At 35.1% G+C, this 18314-nt stretch overlaps 1 protein-coding gene across 6 annotated transcripts in view; it reads left to right on the top strand.

The window, feature by feature from the left end:
• The window catches only part of PPP1R12A (protein phosphatase 1 regulatory subunit 12A), a 168364-nt gene that overhangs the window by 95470 nt on the left and 54580 nt on the right, over window positions 1-18314 (top strand). For all 6 annotated transcript variants that reach the window (XR_009494419.1, XM_024991984.2, XM_024991985.2 and 3 more), the window contains exons 4-8: window positions 3777-3936; window positions 8693-8837; window positions 10139-10213; window positions 11332-11420; window positions 11587-11744. Coding sequence is in view for 5 of the 6 variants with exons in the window: in XM_024991984.2 (XP_024847752.1) it covers window positions 3777-3936; window positions 8693-8837; window positions 10139-10213; window positions 11332-11420; window positions 11587-11744 (627 nt within the window). In the remaining variant the exon portion in view is untranslated. The remainder of the gene's footprint in view (window positions 1-3776; window positions 3937-8692; window positions 8838-10138; window positions 10214-11331; window positions 11421-11586; window positions 11745-18314) is intronic.

Here is an 18314-nt window from a genome sequence, read left to right as displayed (position 1 = left end):
ATGGGAATAATAAATGGGAATACATGATTTATATAATATAACTTTATTCCAAAGGAAAAAAGATAGGGGCATCTCTCTCTATCTATCAGTAGAGTTGAACAATTTATAAAAGGAGCCTCCTAAATATATCGCTAGTAATGACAAGATTTCTCAAATTATTTATCCTGATATGAAAGTTATTATTTAATATTTTAAAATTCTTTAATCATTCTTTTGGCTCTTGTTTCTTGTTCTGATATACATGATTAACAACTAATCATGCTTAAGTAAATTTCCTTTGAAAGTAGTAAGAATTGAATAGTAGATGAAAGTATTTCTGATTTATGTTTTAAAGTAATTTTCTTTATTTAGCTTGGAATACAAGTCAATTTTTGCACCTCTTTTCTAACCAAATTCCAATTCAGTTTTATGTTTTCTTACCTAAGAGAATTGACTAACATTTTTTTATAAGCTAACATTTATTATTTCTTAATAGTACTGACAGATGGTAAATAGTCTAGTCACTTTATTATATCATACCCCATTTAGTTCAGTATACATTGTTTTCATTGTTTAAAAGTTTTGCAATTATAGGTAAACTAAAGACCAGTAGGTGAATTAAAGACCAGTAAAATGCTTTATAGGATCTTTTCCCTATTAGTCCACAAGGCAATAAAAGAGAAGCAGAATCATAGACTTTTAGAACTGATCATGATAATTAACACCTTACTGCTTATTCCTCTTCTAAATACTTCACATATATTAATTAATTTAATCCCCACAACAACATTGTGGATAGTTACTTTGATTATTCCTAACTCACAAATAAAGAAACTGAATGTTAGTGTGGATTGTGTCTTGCTCAAGATGATAGAGCTAGTAAGTGGCAGATCAGGGATTGAAACCAAGCAGTGTAGATTCAGGTCTGTGTTCTTAACTCATTATACTAATATTGAAAGAAGTTATGGCTGTCTGAAGGTTACTAGCCTAGTTAAAATACTGGAATTAGAAAACAAGTATTGTTCTCTCTCTATATATATATTCTATATATATATTTATATTGTCTGATGAGGTTTAAAAAATACGTAATTGTCCATCCCTGTAATCATTGGTATTTTTTTAAAGATTTTAAAAGGAAGAAAAGTGTTGTTAGGTTTTTTGGTAACTGAATTTACTTAAACATAAGAAATTTCCCTTCACATATACTTAAATTTTAGACTTGAGTTGTTTTTATATATAATTTATATAAAGGCACAATTTGGTGGCAACAGAGGGTAATTGCTTTGTAATAAGATAAAGATAGCATGAAATTAGATAAATCCAGAAGTAAAAAGTAGATAATTTATTTATTTCAAGTCCAGAGGAAATTTAGAATAATAAAAGATAGTAACAGTTAGGCTGTTTACGATGGTAAAGAGAAAAGGGATAAAGATAATAAATAGGTTCATGTTTTAAAAGACATAGTTAAAAAAAAAAGCATAAGAAAATAAATCAGTCTGAGAAAAGTCTTTTAGTAGAAATATTCTTAATGTATTACAGTTGCAGCCTTATAATTTCTTTTATGAATAACATTAGAAGACATCTTCAATAAGATGGGCTGGTTATCTTTTGATAGGAAATTTATAATGTAAAATTGATTTTTTATAGAAATGGTGATGCTTTGTAACTAATAGGTTTTATTTGTTCTATATTATACATATAATTGTTTTATGAAGTCAGTTTGGAAAGTCTTATTGTTAGTTTCTTTCATATGTGGTAATAAGATCTCTAGATGTTATTATCTCAAGATGACTTTAGCTGGTACTTCTGTAATCTTGGGATTTTAAAAATACTTTTCCATTTTTGCCTACTTTTTTAAGATTGAGCTTCAGTTCAACAGTTCAGTTGTGTCTTGAATAAATAAAGCAAGCAAGATAAAGATACATTCCAGGTAGAGGATAACAGCTTGCACAGTAGCACAAGCAAGTGATGTACTTGACCTATGTGAAGATCCCAGATGGTTAGAGCGCTGGGTGATGATAGAGGAGAAATACTAGAGATTAAAAATGCCTTGAGACCAAATCATAAATGGCTTTGTATGCTACACTTAAGAGCTTGAGCTTTGTCTTATAAGAGCTTAGCAATCAGTGACAGGTTTTTATAGAAAAGTGAGATGATCATATTTTAATACCGAAAAACCAGTCTTGTGATCATGTGGGGAATGACTCAGAAGGGACTGAGGTGAATGAATTAAGGGCCAGCTGTAGTCATCAAAGTGTGAGATATAAGATATGAATTAAAATAGCATAAGGCAATGACACCCCACTCCAGTACTCTTCTTGCCTGGCAAATCCTATGGACGGAGGAGCCTGGTAGGCTGCAGTCCATGGGGTCGCTAAGAGTCGGACATGACTGAGTGACTTCACTTTCACTTTTTCACTTTCATGCATTGGAGAAGAAAATGGCAACCCACTCCAGTGTTCTTGCCTGGAGAATCCCAGGGACGGCAGAATCTGGTGGGCTGCAATCCATGGGGTCGCACAGAGTGCGAAGTGACTTAGCAGCGGCAGCAAGGAGCCATTACAAAGACATTCTAGGAGATGGCAACTCACAATCTGCCGACTAATTGGATGAGGGCTGGAGATAAGGTAAAGGGAGGGATTAAGGATGACCTCCAGGTTTCTAGGCAAGTGTTGGAACCTAAGGCTTCTCTGGTGGCTCAGCGTAATGAACCCTCCTGCCAATGCAGGAGACTCCAGTTCAAAACCTGGATCAGGAAGATGCCCAGGAGAAGGAACTGGCAACCCACTCCAGTATTCTTGCCTGGAGAATCCCATGGACAGAGGAGCCTGGCAGACTGCAGTCCTTGAGGTCGCAAAAGAGTCGGACACAATTTAGCAACTAAACAGTATTCATTTAGTAAACATTTACTGATCCTTTTTACTTTAGATCAGGTAACCATCCAGATGATGGGGATAGAAGATAAAAAAGCAGTATCTTCACCTTTTTAAAAACTCTTAAAACTTATGATCTTCTAAAGTGTAAATGATGTGATGTGTGCTGTTTTTTAAATAGCCAGCATTTGAAAACATAAGATAACATGAGATTACTGAAGAATTTCAGGATTAACTTTTCTCTTTTAATTTTTTTCTTAGAATGTTGAGCTCTTTGAAGGTTCTATTCCATTCTGAATTCCCTCAACCTAGCACAATGCTTATCACCTTATCACCTCAACTAGCACAATGCTTCAAGCTTTTAAATGAATAAACATCTGTAAATCTTATTATTAAAATTATAAAACTGATACTAACGGTATGAACAGTGTACTGTGTTGGTTAAAAAATAACCTGTCTTAAGGCCTGTTGAATTTTACATGAAGACAGGACCTCCAAGTTGAAGTGTTTTAATAAATATTTATGCCTACTAGGCTAGAGTTCAGAGAACTAGTCAGAGCAGGTGGATAGAAAATTGAGACTTAAATATATATGATTGTGTTAAAAAAATCTGTTTTTTAGACGAAAGGAAGATATACCTTCGGGAATGTTCAAATATTCAAAAACAAAAGGAATAAGCAGAAAAGGTTAAATAAAAAAGCCAAAAAAATATTGTAAGGACAAAAATTAAATAGTCAATTAAAAATGCTAATAAAATATCTACAGTATTCCCGCATTTCTTTAACCAGTGTGTTCTAGGCAGCCCAGTTTTCAAAAATATAATATCACTTTTAATTTTCACTTAAAATGATTGAGATAATTTTATTTCCAAACAAAAACATTTTCTATAGAGAAAAAAATAAAAAGTTATTTTTATCATATCAGGGGTTGATATAGAAGCAGCTCGAAAAGAAGAGGAACGAATAATGCTTAGAGATGCCAGACAGTGGTTAAATAGTGGTCATATAAATGATGTCCGGCATGCAAAATCTGGAGGTACAGCGCTTCACGTTGCAGCCGCCAAGGGCTATACAGAAGTTTTAAAGTAAGTATTGCTTCTCACAGTTGTTTTTCTGTGCTTCTCACAGTTGTTTTTCTGCTTTGTTTTCTTTGTTTCATTTTTCCTTTTTTAAGATACCTGCTAATGTTATTTTGAAACAGTTTTTGAAAATTACTTAAATGAATGTTATTGTTTTGTTTCTGAAGTTCTTTCATTCTCAGATTTTTATTATTCTCCTGTTGTTTTTTTCCATTGCAGTTTTCTGATAAGTAAAATTTAAGTGTCAGACAACCATTATGTGTTACCTTCTGGTCTGGTAAATTATTAGAGTCTCTTTGAGGTTCTCAGATAGGTGAGCTCTGGATACAGAAACTAAGAACAATGTTGTATATAATATGTACTATCAAATTCTGAGAGTCGTACTGATTATTTACTTACATATAATTTGTCTGATTTTGGTTTTTTTTTTAAGATTTTCACTATGTGAGCACTGGAATTCAGAGAGCCATTAGCATAATATTAAACCATAAGCAACTTAGACTATACAGTAAGTCCCCTATCTATGAACAAGTTCTGTTCCAAGAGTTTATTCATAACACCAATTTGTAAGTCCAACAGAGTTAGCCTAGGTACCCAATTAACACAATTGGTTATATAGTATTGTGCTTAATAGATTTATGATACTTTCACACAAATAATATATAAAGGCAAGCAAGAAATAAAGAAAACTTGTTTAATCTTACAGTACAATACCTTGAAAAGTATAGTACTACAACACAGTAGCTGGCATACAGGGTGGGCATTGAATGAGCAGACAGAAAGAGTTGCTGACTGGAGGAGGGAGAGATGGTGGGAGATGGTAGAGCTGAAGGATCATCAGCAACAGGAAGCAGAGGACAAGCTGCAGTGTCACTCATGTTTGACGTTGATGGCACAGGTTCTGGTTCCTTGCTGGGTTCAATTCTATCTACCCTCTTGAAAAAATGACCCAGTGTTGTCTGGGTAGTACCTCTTTTTTCTCTTCTCGTAGATGTCACGGTAGCACTGGATGGCATTCTGAAAGGCTGCTGCAACCTTCCTGTCCTGTTCTGCATTTGGGTCCTGTGACTCAAAAGCTTTCTGTGCCTCCTCAGATGAAGAAACTCCCCTTGCCATTTCCTGTGTCGTAAATCGCTTCTGTTCTTCAGTTAACTTCTTCCTCTTGTCTCTCTTCGTCCTTTCTCTGGGCCTCCAGTTCCATCTTTTCACCTCACTCCACTCTCTTAATTACTGTCACTGTTGTTCCATTGTTATTGCTTGGTACCTCTTGGCAGCACCAGGTACATCAGTGCTGCTTTTACGCTTGCTCCTGGAATCCTAGGCTTGAAATAAAGGTACTGTACTACTGTACTGTATACAGTACTGAATGGTAAAGTACTCAAAAGCACAACCACTGTGGTAGACGCACACACGTGGTGGTGTACGCCAGGCACGTGAACCAACTTCTGTGATTGGACGTGTGAATATGTGTTCACATCTTTGAAAGTTCGAAACTTAAAGGTTTGTATATAGGGGACTTACTTATTGACCAACAAATATTCTTAGGAAAAGCTCTTTTATGTCACAACAAATTTGCGTTTTGGTTTTTTCTTATGCAATGCAAAGGTGTTGGCAACTATGTATAAAAAAAGAATTCATTGCATAACTTTTGTTATATGTATGTGAAAGCTAATAAGACTGGCCCTCAGCAAAATCTACTGCACCCTTTATGTTGCGCTTATTTCACCTGGGCCTCTAATATAAATCTGTCCTTATTCCCTCTCTTCCGTAAGAACAGTGATGGGTCAGTTATTCTAGATTCCTCCTATTTCAGTCTCTGCTCACTTCAGGAACTCAAGCCTTCTCCTAGAATGGTACATTTAACTCTTTAATTAGTTTCCTTGTCTCATCTGTTTCTCCCTAGTACAAAACTTTTCCAAACTTTCAAGGCCCATTAGTGTGGGTCATGAAATGCACTTAGTGAATTGCAAACAGCATTTAAAAGAAAATAATTGAAAATATCAAAGAGTATTACATATGGTGAAGATAATTTTGTTTCTTAAAATTCTTGTTTCTGTGAATGTATATATGAGTACCAGATTACCCTATTAAATGGATTTCTAGACTACTTCCAAGTGGTATTTGTAATTTAGTTATATAGGCTCTTAATGTCCTTCGTTAAGATTCTTAGAAATTGTGATGAATTTTAAACTCTTCAGCCTAGCACATAAGACCATCAGTCATCTGGCCATTGGTTTCTCTGTCAAGCTAAGCTGCTACCACTGATCCTCAGGCATTCATGAGTCCAACTATATATATCCTCTTTAAGTTCTGTCATGATGTCTTAAAGCATACTCTTACTTCTGTCTAGGTACCTTCATTCACCATCTCTTCAACTTAGAAGTAAATTCCTTTTGATTCTTTGACTCAGTTCAAGGCTCTTCAGTCTATGGGAAAAAAAGCTCAGCCTCATTCATAATAATTGCAGATAAAGCTGCAATGAATCATCATTTTCCATCTGTCATACTGGCAAAGATCAAAATGCTTGGCACAGTGTCGACAAAGTTGGGAAAAAGCACTCTCTTATGTTATTGGTAGAACTAAAAATGACTATTGAGCAAATTTTATCAAAGTAACAGTTATCCTTTGGTTTAGCAGCATTACCTCTGGGAATTTTTTTTACAGATATTCTTACTCTCCCCTAGGAAATAAGGTATGTGCCAGCAGCGTTGTTTATGATTGGAGTGGGTGATTGCCTAGATTATGATGCATCCTTTCACTAGAATACTCTGTAATGATTAAAACACTACCTAATATATGAAAGGAGCAATAGGATATGTTAAGTGTCAACCCAAGGATAGAACTGTGCCTCATTTGTGTTTATTTATTTATTTTTTAAATTTAAGTTGTATCTGTTTATATATATGCCTAAAATCTCTCTGTAAGGATCTAATCAAAAATTGTAGTATGGTTATCTATGGGGAGGGGAAGCTGGTTGGCTAAAGGTCAGCAATGGGAAAGTGACTTTCCTATATAGTCATTTATTCTTTTTTATTTTTGAAACTTGGGAGTGTATTACTTAGGAAAGAACATATGAAATCAAAAATAAATAGAAGAGATCCGTTTCGGATGTCAGCATCTCCCCCTTTATCCCCTCCCTGCAAACACACAGCCCCTTTCAGCTGACTTTTAGGCTTTTCAGCCCTGTACTTCTAAAGCAGCTTCACCGTAAACGTGTCTGTGAGGGTTGATTGTTGTTTTACTTGACTTTTGTCCTCCATTAGAAGTTCCTTGAGTATAATAAATACCATCTTATATTTTTGGAGTACCCTTGCATGGCCTGGTATATAGAGAGCCTTATAGTTGGGAGCGGGGAGAGGGGAATGTTTCTACTTTTCTCTCCACACAGACTCCCCAGTACTTAGAATACCACGCAGGGTATTTAACATTATTACAGTTCATATTTCCTTATTGTGGATATATTTTTATTTTTCCCTATTAATAAAATATCTGATAATGTATGTGTTAGTGGCGATATTTTTTTAACTTAAAGCTTCAGACTTATATCTGCTAGCCTGTTTTGTAGATCAGTGGCTCTTAAATGTTGATCTGCAGTCATATAACAGGCAGTGATGTGAGGTCATATGGAGGACTTATTAAAAACACAGATTGACAGGGCCCATCTCCCAAAATGCTGATTAATTCAGTGGAACTGGGGTGGAGATGGGGAATTTTTTTTTTTTTTTTTAAACAAGTTCTTAAGATGGTTCCACTATGGAGCCATAAATAGAAACATCTTCTTTAGATATTGTTAGGAAATAGGGAAATCAGTTCTTAAACATAAATAAATGATTATATGTTAGCTATCACTACCACCTCCTGTAGGTAAAAAGAAGCCCTTCTCAAGGTCAACATCTTGGAAAGTAAGGTAAAGGTTAACCAGATTTGAGTTATGAGGTATTTAGTGTTCGCCTTTGTGTGTGGGGCTGTGCTGTGTGCAATTTATAGACCCATTCTTTGATCTCTATGAGCTTAATTTCTAAATAAAAGTTGATGTCAATATATAGTTAGAAGGGCATACTAACATTTATGTAACTTTTTGCATTGTATTAAAATGTATTCCTGTTTTCTAGCTTTGTTGATGATTAGAATATCTGCTTTCTACTGCTACAGAAAATAGACTCAACCCCTCAGAATACTTGTTTTGCTTTGTTTTGTTTCTAACAGATTGTCATTTTCTTGTGAAAATTTCCAGTGGTAGATCATAAAGGTTCATGAAAGCTTTCATAAACCAGTTCCTTAACTGGAAAGCAACAATAACACTACAAATGTTTGTTTAATCCCAGTATATTTTGAGAACGTGTTCAGCCTGACATGATATATCATATGGAAGCCATTTCCTATAATAAATCAGTTTAACATACAAATTGATCTAGTAGTTTTGAAAAATCATAGACTTCCCTGTGAAAATTTCAGTTAGAAACATCTTAATAAGAATCAATATCATACCAAACCATAAGACACAGTCATTAAGAGGAATAATTATGAGGAATTGATCAAAACTGAATTCATTATTATGGCAGTAACTCAGGATTCTCTATTTCAGTGTTTTCTGAGAATTACTTTTTTTTGCCCTAGTTAATTTGTTGAGGGGAGGAGAAATTTTGAACTATGAAAAGAAATATATTGCAAATTTTTGTTTAAGTGCATGGTATACAGCTGTTGATTATATTCACTCATTTCTAGATTTTAATGATTATCTAATTCACTGTAATTTGTTTAGACTTTTAATACAGGCAGGCTATGATGTTAATATTAAAGATTATGATGGCTGGACACCTCTTCATGCTGCAGCTCATTGGGGTAAAGAAGAAGCATGTCGGATTTTAGTGGACAATCTGTGTGATATGGAGATGGTCAACAAAGTGGTAGGCCTTTTAAATGTACCTTAAATATTTTAACTTTTAAAAATAGAGTTTTAGTCTTTAAAATATTATGAGACTATACATTATATAATTGTGTTAAGCTTTTCATAATTGTCAGTTGTTTATTCATTTTTATTATTAAGTCTTTTCCCGCTACTTATGAGGCTCTTCCATTGATATTATATTTAAAAACTCATAAATTAAAACTTTACAAATGTATAAGGTAGAGTATATTCTAAACAATGAACTTTCTGGTGTTCTGGAAACTTGTACCAGTAGGGTTATTATAAGGACTAAGCCGGCAACAAGAAAAATCCTTATTATTTTTGGCCACCAGCTCTTTAAAATTGTCTTTCCCACTGTGGATAAAAACAGATTGACAGATGTTTGTCTGGACTGATTTTTGAAACTAAGTCATACCTGTGGCTAGATGAACTTTTAAGTATATTTGAAATGCATATATTTATCTTATTATTCTAGTAAGAATTTAATTAATTTTTATGGTGGTAAAATAGAAATAAGATTTCAAAACGGCAAACTTGGAGTTACTACATGACCCAGTTATTCTGCTTGTAGCTGTTATACCCAAAAAAATTAAAACAGATGTCCACACAAAAACCTGTATACAAATGTTCATAGCAGTGTTATTCATTATATACCAGAAAAGCAAAAGCAGATGCAGATGTCCATCAGCCGGTGAATAAATTATCAGACTATGGTGTACAATACAATGGAATAATATTCAGCAATTGAAAAAAGAAGGAAGTAGATACTTACTACAACATGGAAGAACCTTGAAAACAGTATGTTAAGTAAAGGAAGCCAGTCACAAAGGACTGTATACTGTATGATTCCTTTCATATGAAATGTCCAGAATAGGTAACAAGAATCTATAGTAACAGGAAGTACGTTAGTGGTTGCCTTAGACTGGGCGAGCAAGGAGGAATGGTGAGGAGATTGCAGTGGGTATGTCATTTATTTTGAGGATGATGAAAATGTTCTAAAACTGGTTGTGGTGATACTCGTGGATATACTAAAAACCATTGGATTGCATACTTGAAATAGTTGACTTGTATGTGAACTATAGATCAATAAAGCTGTTACCAAAATAAGTAAGGGGATGTGTATCAGTTGCTTCTTCCTCACATGGATTTTTCATTTATCTACTTCAACTCATTTGTACCATGTTTTGTAGCTACTATAGAAAAAATTACCTAATTCTTTCTGTAGATTTATAGAGAATCACTGAGGGCATAATTTATTGATAACTTTTTATCATCACCAACCCTTTGTTTTCTGTGTAGGGCCAGACAGCCTTTGATGTAGCAGATGAGGACATTTTAGGATATTTAGAAGAGTTGCAAAAGAAGCAAAATCTGGTATGTTTGATGACTATCTAAAAATTGTCTCTATTAGTGAATCCCGTTATAACACTGAATTTCAGACAGTTGAAAAGGTGTTCTTATAATATTTTGTACTGTTTGGTTTTAAGGTATTCCCAGCAAACAAATTAAATGACAGTAAATGAGAATAAAGGAGTAGTGGTGGTATTTTTTTAGCCTTTTGTGTTGCCCTTTCCCCATTTCTCTAGCCTCCCCTTCCCAAAGGAATACTTAGATAATGTATGTGCGTGTGTGCTCAGTTGCTAATCTGTGTCCAATTCTGCGACCCCAATTCTGCGACCCCATGGACTGTAGCCCCCCAGGCTCCTCTGTCCACGGGATTCTCCAGGCAAGAATACTGGGGTGGGTTGCCATGCCCTCCTCCAGGGGAATTTCCCAACCTAGGGATCGAATCCCCTTCTCCTGCATTGTAGGTGGATTCTTTACCTACTGAGCCACCAGGGAAGCCCTGTATAATGTGTATGTTCTCAATAATGTTTTTGTGATTTCATAAGGAGGTTTGCTTAGAAGGTGGAGACAATCTCAGATTTCAAAAATAGCGTACCCTAGAAAAGCAAACAGTTTTGCTTTTTACATATATTATATATATATATTATATATATATATATACATACCAATATATATATATATATATATATTGCTTCCTATAACTAGGAAGCAATTGTTTAAGTATTATCAGACATCCTAAATGATTAATGGACTCTGGCTTTTTCAGTAAACTAAAGTTGGAGGGATCTTTAAAAAAAAATCCAACTTAATCCTTTGTGGAGCACCTCCCCCCCTTTTTTTTGGCTGCATAGCATATCTTAGTTCCTCGACCAGGAATTGAACCTGTGCCTTCTGTACAGAAGGGTGGAATCTTAACCACAGGACCACCAGAGAACTCTCCTTTGTGGACATTTTTAACTGTCTAGTTCTTTTTTATTCTTTATCCAAGCCCTTTTCTTTTTAGGTAAAATTTAAATCTTTGTTCTATCTGTTTGTTTTCATTTAGTGTTTGGGAGGCTACTTTGTTACTATTTTAAATTCTGTATTTTGCTGATTTATATTATTTTAATAGTATTCTTATTTTTCTTTGCGTAACTTTTATAAAGCTCCATAGTGAAAAACGGGAAAAGAAATCTCCACTAATTGAATCAACAGCTAATATGGATAATAATCAGTCACAGAAGACCTTTAAAAAGTAAGTAAAATATTAAAGGAGATTTTGTTCTTTTTTTAAATGAGTTGGCATGATAGCCACAGATATGGTTATTAGATTTTGTGGATCTGAGAAAAATTAATACATTTATATTGTATTTTGACCTTTTGTTTTTATAATTATTTTAAGGCTTTTTTTCCTTTTACAGTAAAGAGACATTGATTATTGAGCCTGAGAAAAATGCATCCCGTATTGAATCTCTGGAACAAGAAAAGGTTGATGATGAAGAAGAAGGAAAGAAAGATGAATCTAGTTGCTCTAGTGAAGAAGATGAGGAAGATGACTCAGAATCAGAAGCTGAAACAGGTAAAATGTGAAGGATAAAAGGATTTTTAGTGAAATTTTGATGAACTATAAAGTAAGATGAGGTCAGACTTTAATTTTGAAACTTTTCAGACTGACATGCTATTTAAGATACCTGCCAAGCCAGCAACAAGCCTGTAAATTACCTTTCAGGAGTGTTAGAATGTTAAGTATAGTTGTGATTGTATTGTTCTCTAATTACCTGGATGCTCTTGATCACCTTTGTGTTTCACTGACTTATATTTTTAAGTTTGAAGAAGGTGAAGAAGCTTTGAAGACTCCTTTTGGGTGGTACAGATAGGGTTAGATGGGTTCCCAGCAATTCAAGAATGCTCCTGCTGCTTTCTGAGACCCAAGTACAGGAAGCTGGCTCCCAAGTATTTCCTGAGTAATAGAAAGTTGGGACTGAGTCCCAAGAATTTTTCCTGTAGACGTGTGGGGAACTTTATTTTGTTTTGAGGAATTTTAAATATATAGAAAAATATAATAAACTTTCATACTCAGACTACCAAAACTAAGCAGCTATTGACTTTTAGCTATATTTGTTTTTAATTTTCTTTTAATAAAATTAAAACTGTTGTCTTCTTTAATCATCACCCTAGTCTACTTCTCTTTCATTTCTTTCCCAAATCACTATCATGAGTTTTTTCCTGAATCTCCTAATCCATTGTTACACTCTTATCTTACATTCAAAAATAATATATAGTAATTATAAGGTTGTTTTGTGTTTCATTTTCTACCCTAGAAATCGTTATGCAGCTTGTTTTTTTTTACTTAAAAGTTTTGTTTCTATCTATCTGTATCTTTTTATATATAATCTATCCCTTCAGTTACTGTATAATATTCATTAAATACATTGACTTCCTTTTTGATAAAAAATTAACCTAATTCCCAGTGTTTTATTGTAAACAGTCCTGGAGCAGTCATTTTATAATTATCTCCCTGTGTATATGTCCAAGAGGTTCTCTAATAGATATACTGAAAAACTGGATCATTGAGTCATATTTTCATTTTTCACAGATGCTGCCAGATTGTTTTGCTATAACAATTTAAATCCTTTTTATTATCAAGGGTATAGTTTCTATATTTTTTTCCTCTGGCTCACATTTTTATAAATTTTGTTTACTGAATTGCTTTTATTCTTTACTGCCTGATCACTCAAAACTTCTGAAGAGTTTGAGATTCCAGTATTGCCATCTTTGAGTTGTGTAACCTGGCATTTTGGCATTTTAACATATTTACCAGAAATAGTATTTCATTTCCATTAAGATTTTTATTAATGCAAGACTATCATCATAATCTCAGGACTAGTTTGGTGATCAAGTGGTAAACACAAAGGAGCCCTAGAATCCCTTGAACTCCCCCTGTTTCCTCTGGACTCAACAACAGCAGTTTTGAATCAGACTATTTTTACTCAGCAAAATATTTTCTCTAAGAAAATGTGAGAAGTTAAAGTTTACTAAATAAACATGTCAAGGAACATATTGTTAATTCTATTTCCCATTAAAAACAAGATACCGCTAAATAGGTACAGGCTAGCTTTGTTGCCAGGTGCTTTGTTATGAATTTCCTTATTTTCTTGAACTTACTAGTACTACAAGTAAATTATTTTGTGGAAATACACAAAGAGTTTTTGAGGTTTAAAAATGGCTAGATTTTAGACTCTAGGGATTTATTAATAATTTTTTATTTATTGCTATCACATTGCTGGTCAGGTAAGTCAGCATATCGTTTGCCTTGATGACACAGTAGTATAAGTAAAATTGGAAGTAGAACAACAGGTAGTCATTGAATATTAAAATTTATTTGTATAACATGCTAATTAAAATATTTCTAATTATAAAAGCAAATTATATGAAAATCAGCATGTACAGTGTTCAAGAACATGAACTGATTCATGCATGTAATTATGGATGTAAGTTATTTAATCTGATTTCTCTGAAATCAGGGTAATAATACCTGCTTTACATGGATACTGTATAATACTCTGTAATAAACATTAATTTTCGTATATTGTGTAAAATTAAAGTTTACTCATTTAAATATGATTAATGTACATGTTTATCTAATAATACTTCAGTTAAATTTGTTTAGTTCATTTGAAAGATAAAATGACACCATTGAAATTTAAATTGACTCAAATACAAGTATTTAAAGTTCCAGAAAAACATCTATTTCTACTTTATTGACTATGCCAAAGCCTTTGACTGTGTGGATCACAATAAACTGTGAAAAATTCTGAAAGAGATGGGAATACCAGACCACTTGACCTGCCTCTGGAGAAACCTATATGCAGGTCAGGAAGCAACAGAACTGGATATGGAACTACAGACTAGTTCCAAATAGGAAAAGGAGTATGTCAAGGCTGTATATTGTCACCCTGCTTATTTAACTTATATGCAGAGTACATCATGAGAAACGCTGGGCTGGAAGAAACACAAGCTGGAATCAAGATTGCTGGGAGAAATATCAATAACCTCAGATATGCAGATCACAAACCCCTATGGCAGAAAGGGAAGAAGAACTAAAGAGCCTCTTGATGAAAGTGAGAGGAGAGTGAAAAAGTTGGCTTAAAGCTCAGCATTCAGAAAACAAAGATCATGGCATCTGGTCCCATCACTTCATGGGAAATAGATGGGGAAACAGTGGAAACAGTGTCAGAGTTTATTTTTTTGGGCTCCCAAATCACTGCAGATGGTGACTGCAGCCATGAAATTAAAAGACACTTACCCCTTGGAAGGAAAGTTATGACCAACCTAGATAGCATATTCAAAAGCATATTCAAAAAGCATATTACTTTGCTAACAAAGGTGCATCTAGTCAAGGCAATGGTTTTTCCAGTGGTCTTGTATGGATGTGAGAGTTGGATTGTCAAGAAAGCTGAGTGCCAAAGAATTGATGCTTTTGAACTGTGGTGTTGGAGAAGACTCTTTTTTTTTTTTTTTTTTTTAAATTTTATTTTATTTTTAAACTTTACATAATTGTATTAGTTTTGACAAATATCAAAATGAATCCACCACAGGTATACATGTGTTCCCCATCCTGAACCCTCCTCCCTCCTCCCTCCCCATACCATCCCTCTGGGTCGTCCCAGTGCACTAGCCCCAAGCATCCAGTATCGTGGATCGAACCTGGACTGGCAACTAGTTTCTTACATGATATTTTACATGTTACAATGTCATTCTCCCAAATCTTCCCACCCTCTCCCTCTCCCACAGAGTCCATAAGACTGTTCTATACATCAGTGTCTCTTTTGCTGTCTCGTACACAGGGTTATTGTTACCATCTTTCTAAATTCCACGCACATATGGACACCTTATCTTCGACAAAGGAGGCAAGAATATACAATGGATTAAAGACAATCTCTTTAACAAGTGGTGCTGGGAAATCTGGTCAACCACTTGTAAAAGAATGAAACTGGACCACTTTCTAACACCATACACAAAAATAAACTCAAAATGGATTAAAGATCTAAACGTAAGACCAGAAACTATAAAACTCCTAGAGGAGAACATAGGCAAAACACTCTCCGACATACATCACAGCAGGATCCTCTATGACCCACCTCCCAGAATATTGGAAATAAAAACAAAAATAAACAAATGGGACCTAATTAACCTTAAAAGCTTCTGCACATCAAAGGAAACTATTAGCAAGGTGAAAAGACAGCCTTCAGAATGGGAGAAAATAATAGCAAATGAAGCAACCGACAAACAACTAATCTCAAAAATATACAAGCAACTCCTACAGCTCAACTCCAGAAAAATAAACGACCCAATCAAAAAATGGGCCAAAGAACTAAATAGACATTTCTCCAAAAAAGACATACAGATGGCTAACAAACACATGAAAAGATGCTCAACATCACTCATTATCAGAGAAATGCAAATCCAAACCACTATGAGGTACCATTTCACACCAGTCAGAATGGCTGCGATCCAAAAGTCTACAAATAATAAATGCTGGAGAGGGTGTGGAGAAAAGGGAACCCTCTTACACTGTTGGTGGGAATGCAAACTAGTACAGCCACTATGGAGAACAGTGTGGAGATTCCTTAAAAAACTGGAAATAGAACTGCCTTATGATCCAGCAACCCCTTTGGAGAAGACTCTTTAGAGTCCCTTGGACTGCAAGGAGATCCAACCAGTCCATTCTAAAGGAGATCAGCCCGGGCATTTCTTTGGAAGGGATGATGCTAAAGCTGAAACTCCAGTACTTTGGCCACCTCATGTGAAGAGTTGACTCATTGGAAAAGACTCTGATGCTGGGAGGGATTGGGGGCAGGAGGAGAAGGGGACGACAGAGGATGAGATGGCTGGATGGCATCATCAACTCAATGGACATGAGCTTGAGTGAACTCCGGGAGTTGGTGATGGACAGGGAGGCCTGGTGTGCCGCAATTCATGGGGTTGCAGAGTGGACACGACTGAGCAACTGAACTGAACTGAAAGTTAGTTTTCTGTAGTTAATCTCCTCTCTGTGAGATATGCTTTGGCCCCTAGTCTCTAGTAAAATTTTCTTGTTGTTCAGTCTAAGTCATGTCCGACTCTTTTTGACCTCATAGAGTGTAGTATATTAGGCTCTTCTGTCCTCTAGTAAAATATGTCATTACAAATCAAACTACAGGCACATCCGCACCAAGACTAGCACCCAGATCTCCTAGCTCATAAGAAGAATTCAAGAACTGGAAGTCCAGATAGCTCAGAGATTTGTTACCTAATTTTTCTTAATTGATCCTTTCTATACAACTCACTGGGCTTCCCTGGTGGCTCAGTGGTAAAGAATCCGCTTTCCAGCTCATTTTTCCACAGCTTTCAGGTTCGGACGCACTTCAAATGCTCAGGAATCACAAAGAACTCTCGTGAAAATGTGGTTTGATTCAAAGGAGCTTCCAAGTTGGAGGACAGGACAGGACAGGACGTATCCCAGTGTGGATTATGGTGATGCTGCAGCATCTCATCACCAGTCCCCAGGGATTCACCTGCCTCCCAGGGTGAATGCAGGTTGTTCCAATGGCAGTAGATTAATCTTGTCTTACAGTGCCTTTCAGTCTGCTTAGGGTCAGATTCCTGGAAAGAGCTGAGAGAGGAGCAGCTTGTTCCTTGTCTTATATACTCCTGAAAAGCCTCCAGAGTTAAAAGCTACCACTGCCAGTTAAGATTTCTCAGAGGTCCAGCTCCTTGTCTGGAGCCTGAGAATGATTTAAGGGGAAAGGAGTAAGCCATATTTCTGCTCACCTCCAGTCTGAAGTTAAAGAGGCCTGAAGAAAGAACAAAGCATATACAATGGAATCCAACTTGGAGGATATAAAAAATGAAATGAAATTTTCTTGTATAGCATACCTGTTCAAATTAGCATACAGTCATTTTAGCCTTTCTAAATAGAGTTAAAAAAAAAAAAAAATCTTCCTGCCAAACAGGAAACCACAGGTTCGATCCCTGGGTCAGGAAGATCCCCAGAAGAAGAAAATGGCAACCCACTCCAATATTGCCAGAAAAATCCCTCGGACAGAGTAGTCTGGTGGGCTGCAGGCCATAGGGTCGCTGAGTTGGATGCGACTAAACAGCAACAGCATACAAACTCTCAGTGCTGGGCACTGCTATTTAGCAAACCTCCTGACCTTTGGGTTGAAATTTTGTTGTTTATAGAATGGAAAGAATTAGACTAGGTTATCTGGATAGTTCTTTAAAGTCTTCTATTCTGTAAATATGAATAGAACTAATCACTATCAAATTGTGTTATGTTAGTTCCCAATTTGAAGTTTAAGCATACCAGTCACTCTGCTGAGTTTCTCAGAAAGCTAACTTTAAATGTTTCTCTAAAGCATTGTACTTGATAATTTTGTTCTTCCTGTTGCTAGTAGCTAGTTGTGCCAGGAAAATTTGACTCGATCTCAAGAATTAACCCATGTAAATGCTGTGTGGTTCCTTCTCTCTCACTCTTTTAATATCAACAAGGCTTTATCATACTTTATTTGGCAAGCTTGAGAAAGCAGTCATTTCCCTATAGAGCTGCAGCTTGACCTGATGATTTCTAAACTGTTTCTTTTTTCTTTTTGCAGGGTTGTTTCCTTGGGAAACTATTGTATATTAAATAACTATTTTGCTGGATTTTCTTTTGTTAAATATTTACAAAACCAGTTTTAAATCAGTTTCATATAAATCAGATTGAAAATAGGGACTCAACCAAAAGTTTAATTTCCTTCCAAATGATTTGTAAATTTTTGAGAGGTAGTTGAGGGAATGAGGAAAGGGAAGTATAGTTTTGCTTTTAGTTTTTTGTTTTTTCCTTTAGGACATGGAGTTTTTATTCTTCGTTGAAGTCAAATGAATGTAAAGGGCTTCAATAACATTGATAATGTTTACTTAAGTTGAATGATGGATACCTGGGGTTGGTTTCATTATTACTCATAAACCAACCATAAATGTTTGCATATGTGCATATACATTCTTTGATGTATGTATTTATTTCAATAATATAAAACAAATTTTTAAATCTAGAGAAAATAGGAAAAAACGAGAAAATGCAAAAAAAATATGCTGAACTTTATTTCTCCTTCCAGACTATAAGCTT

This window comes from Bos taurus, chromosome 5 (genome assembly GCF_002263795.3).
Source record: "Bos taurus isolate L1 Dominette 01449 registration number 42190680 breed Hereford chromosome 5, ARS-UCD2.0, whole genome shotgun sequence".
Lineage (NCBI taxonomy): Eukaryota > Metazoa > Chordata > Mammalia > Artiodactyla > Bovidae > Bos > Bos taurus.
The sequence above is the reverse complement of the archived record's forward strand: the minus strand, read 5'-3'. Positions and strand labels throughout refer to the sequence as shown.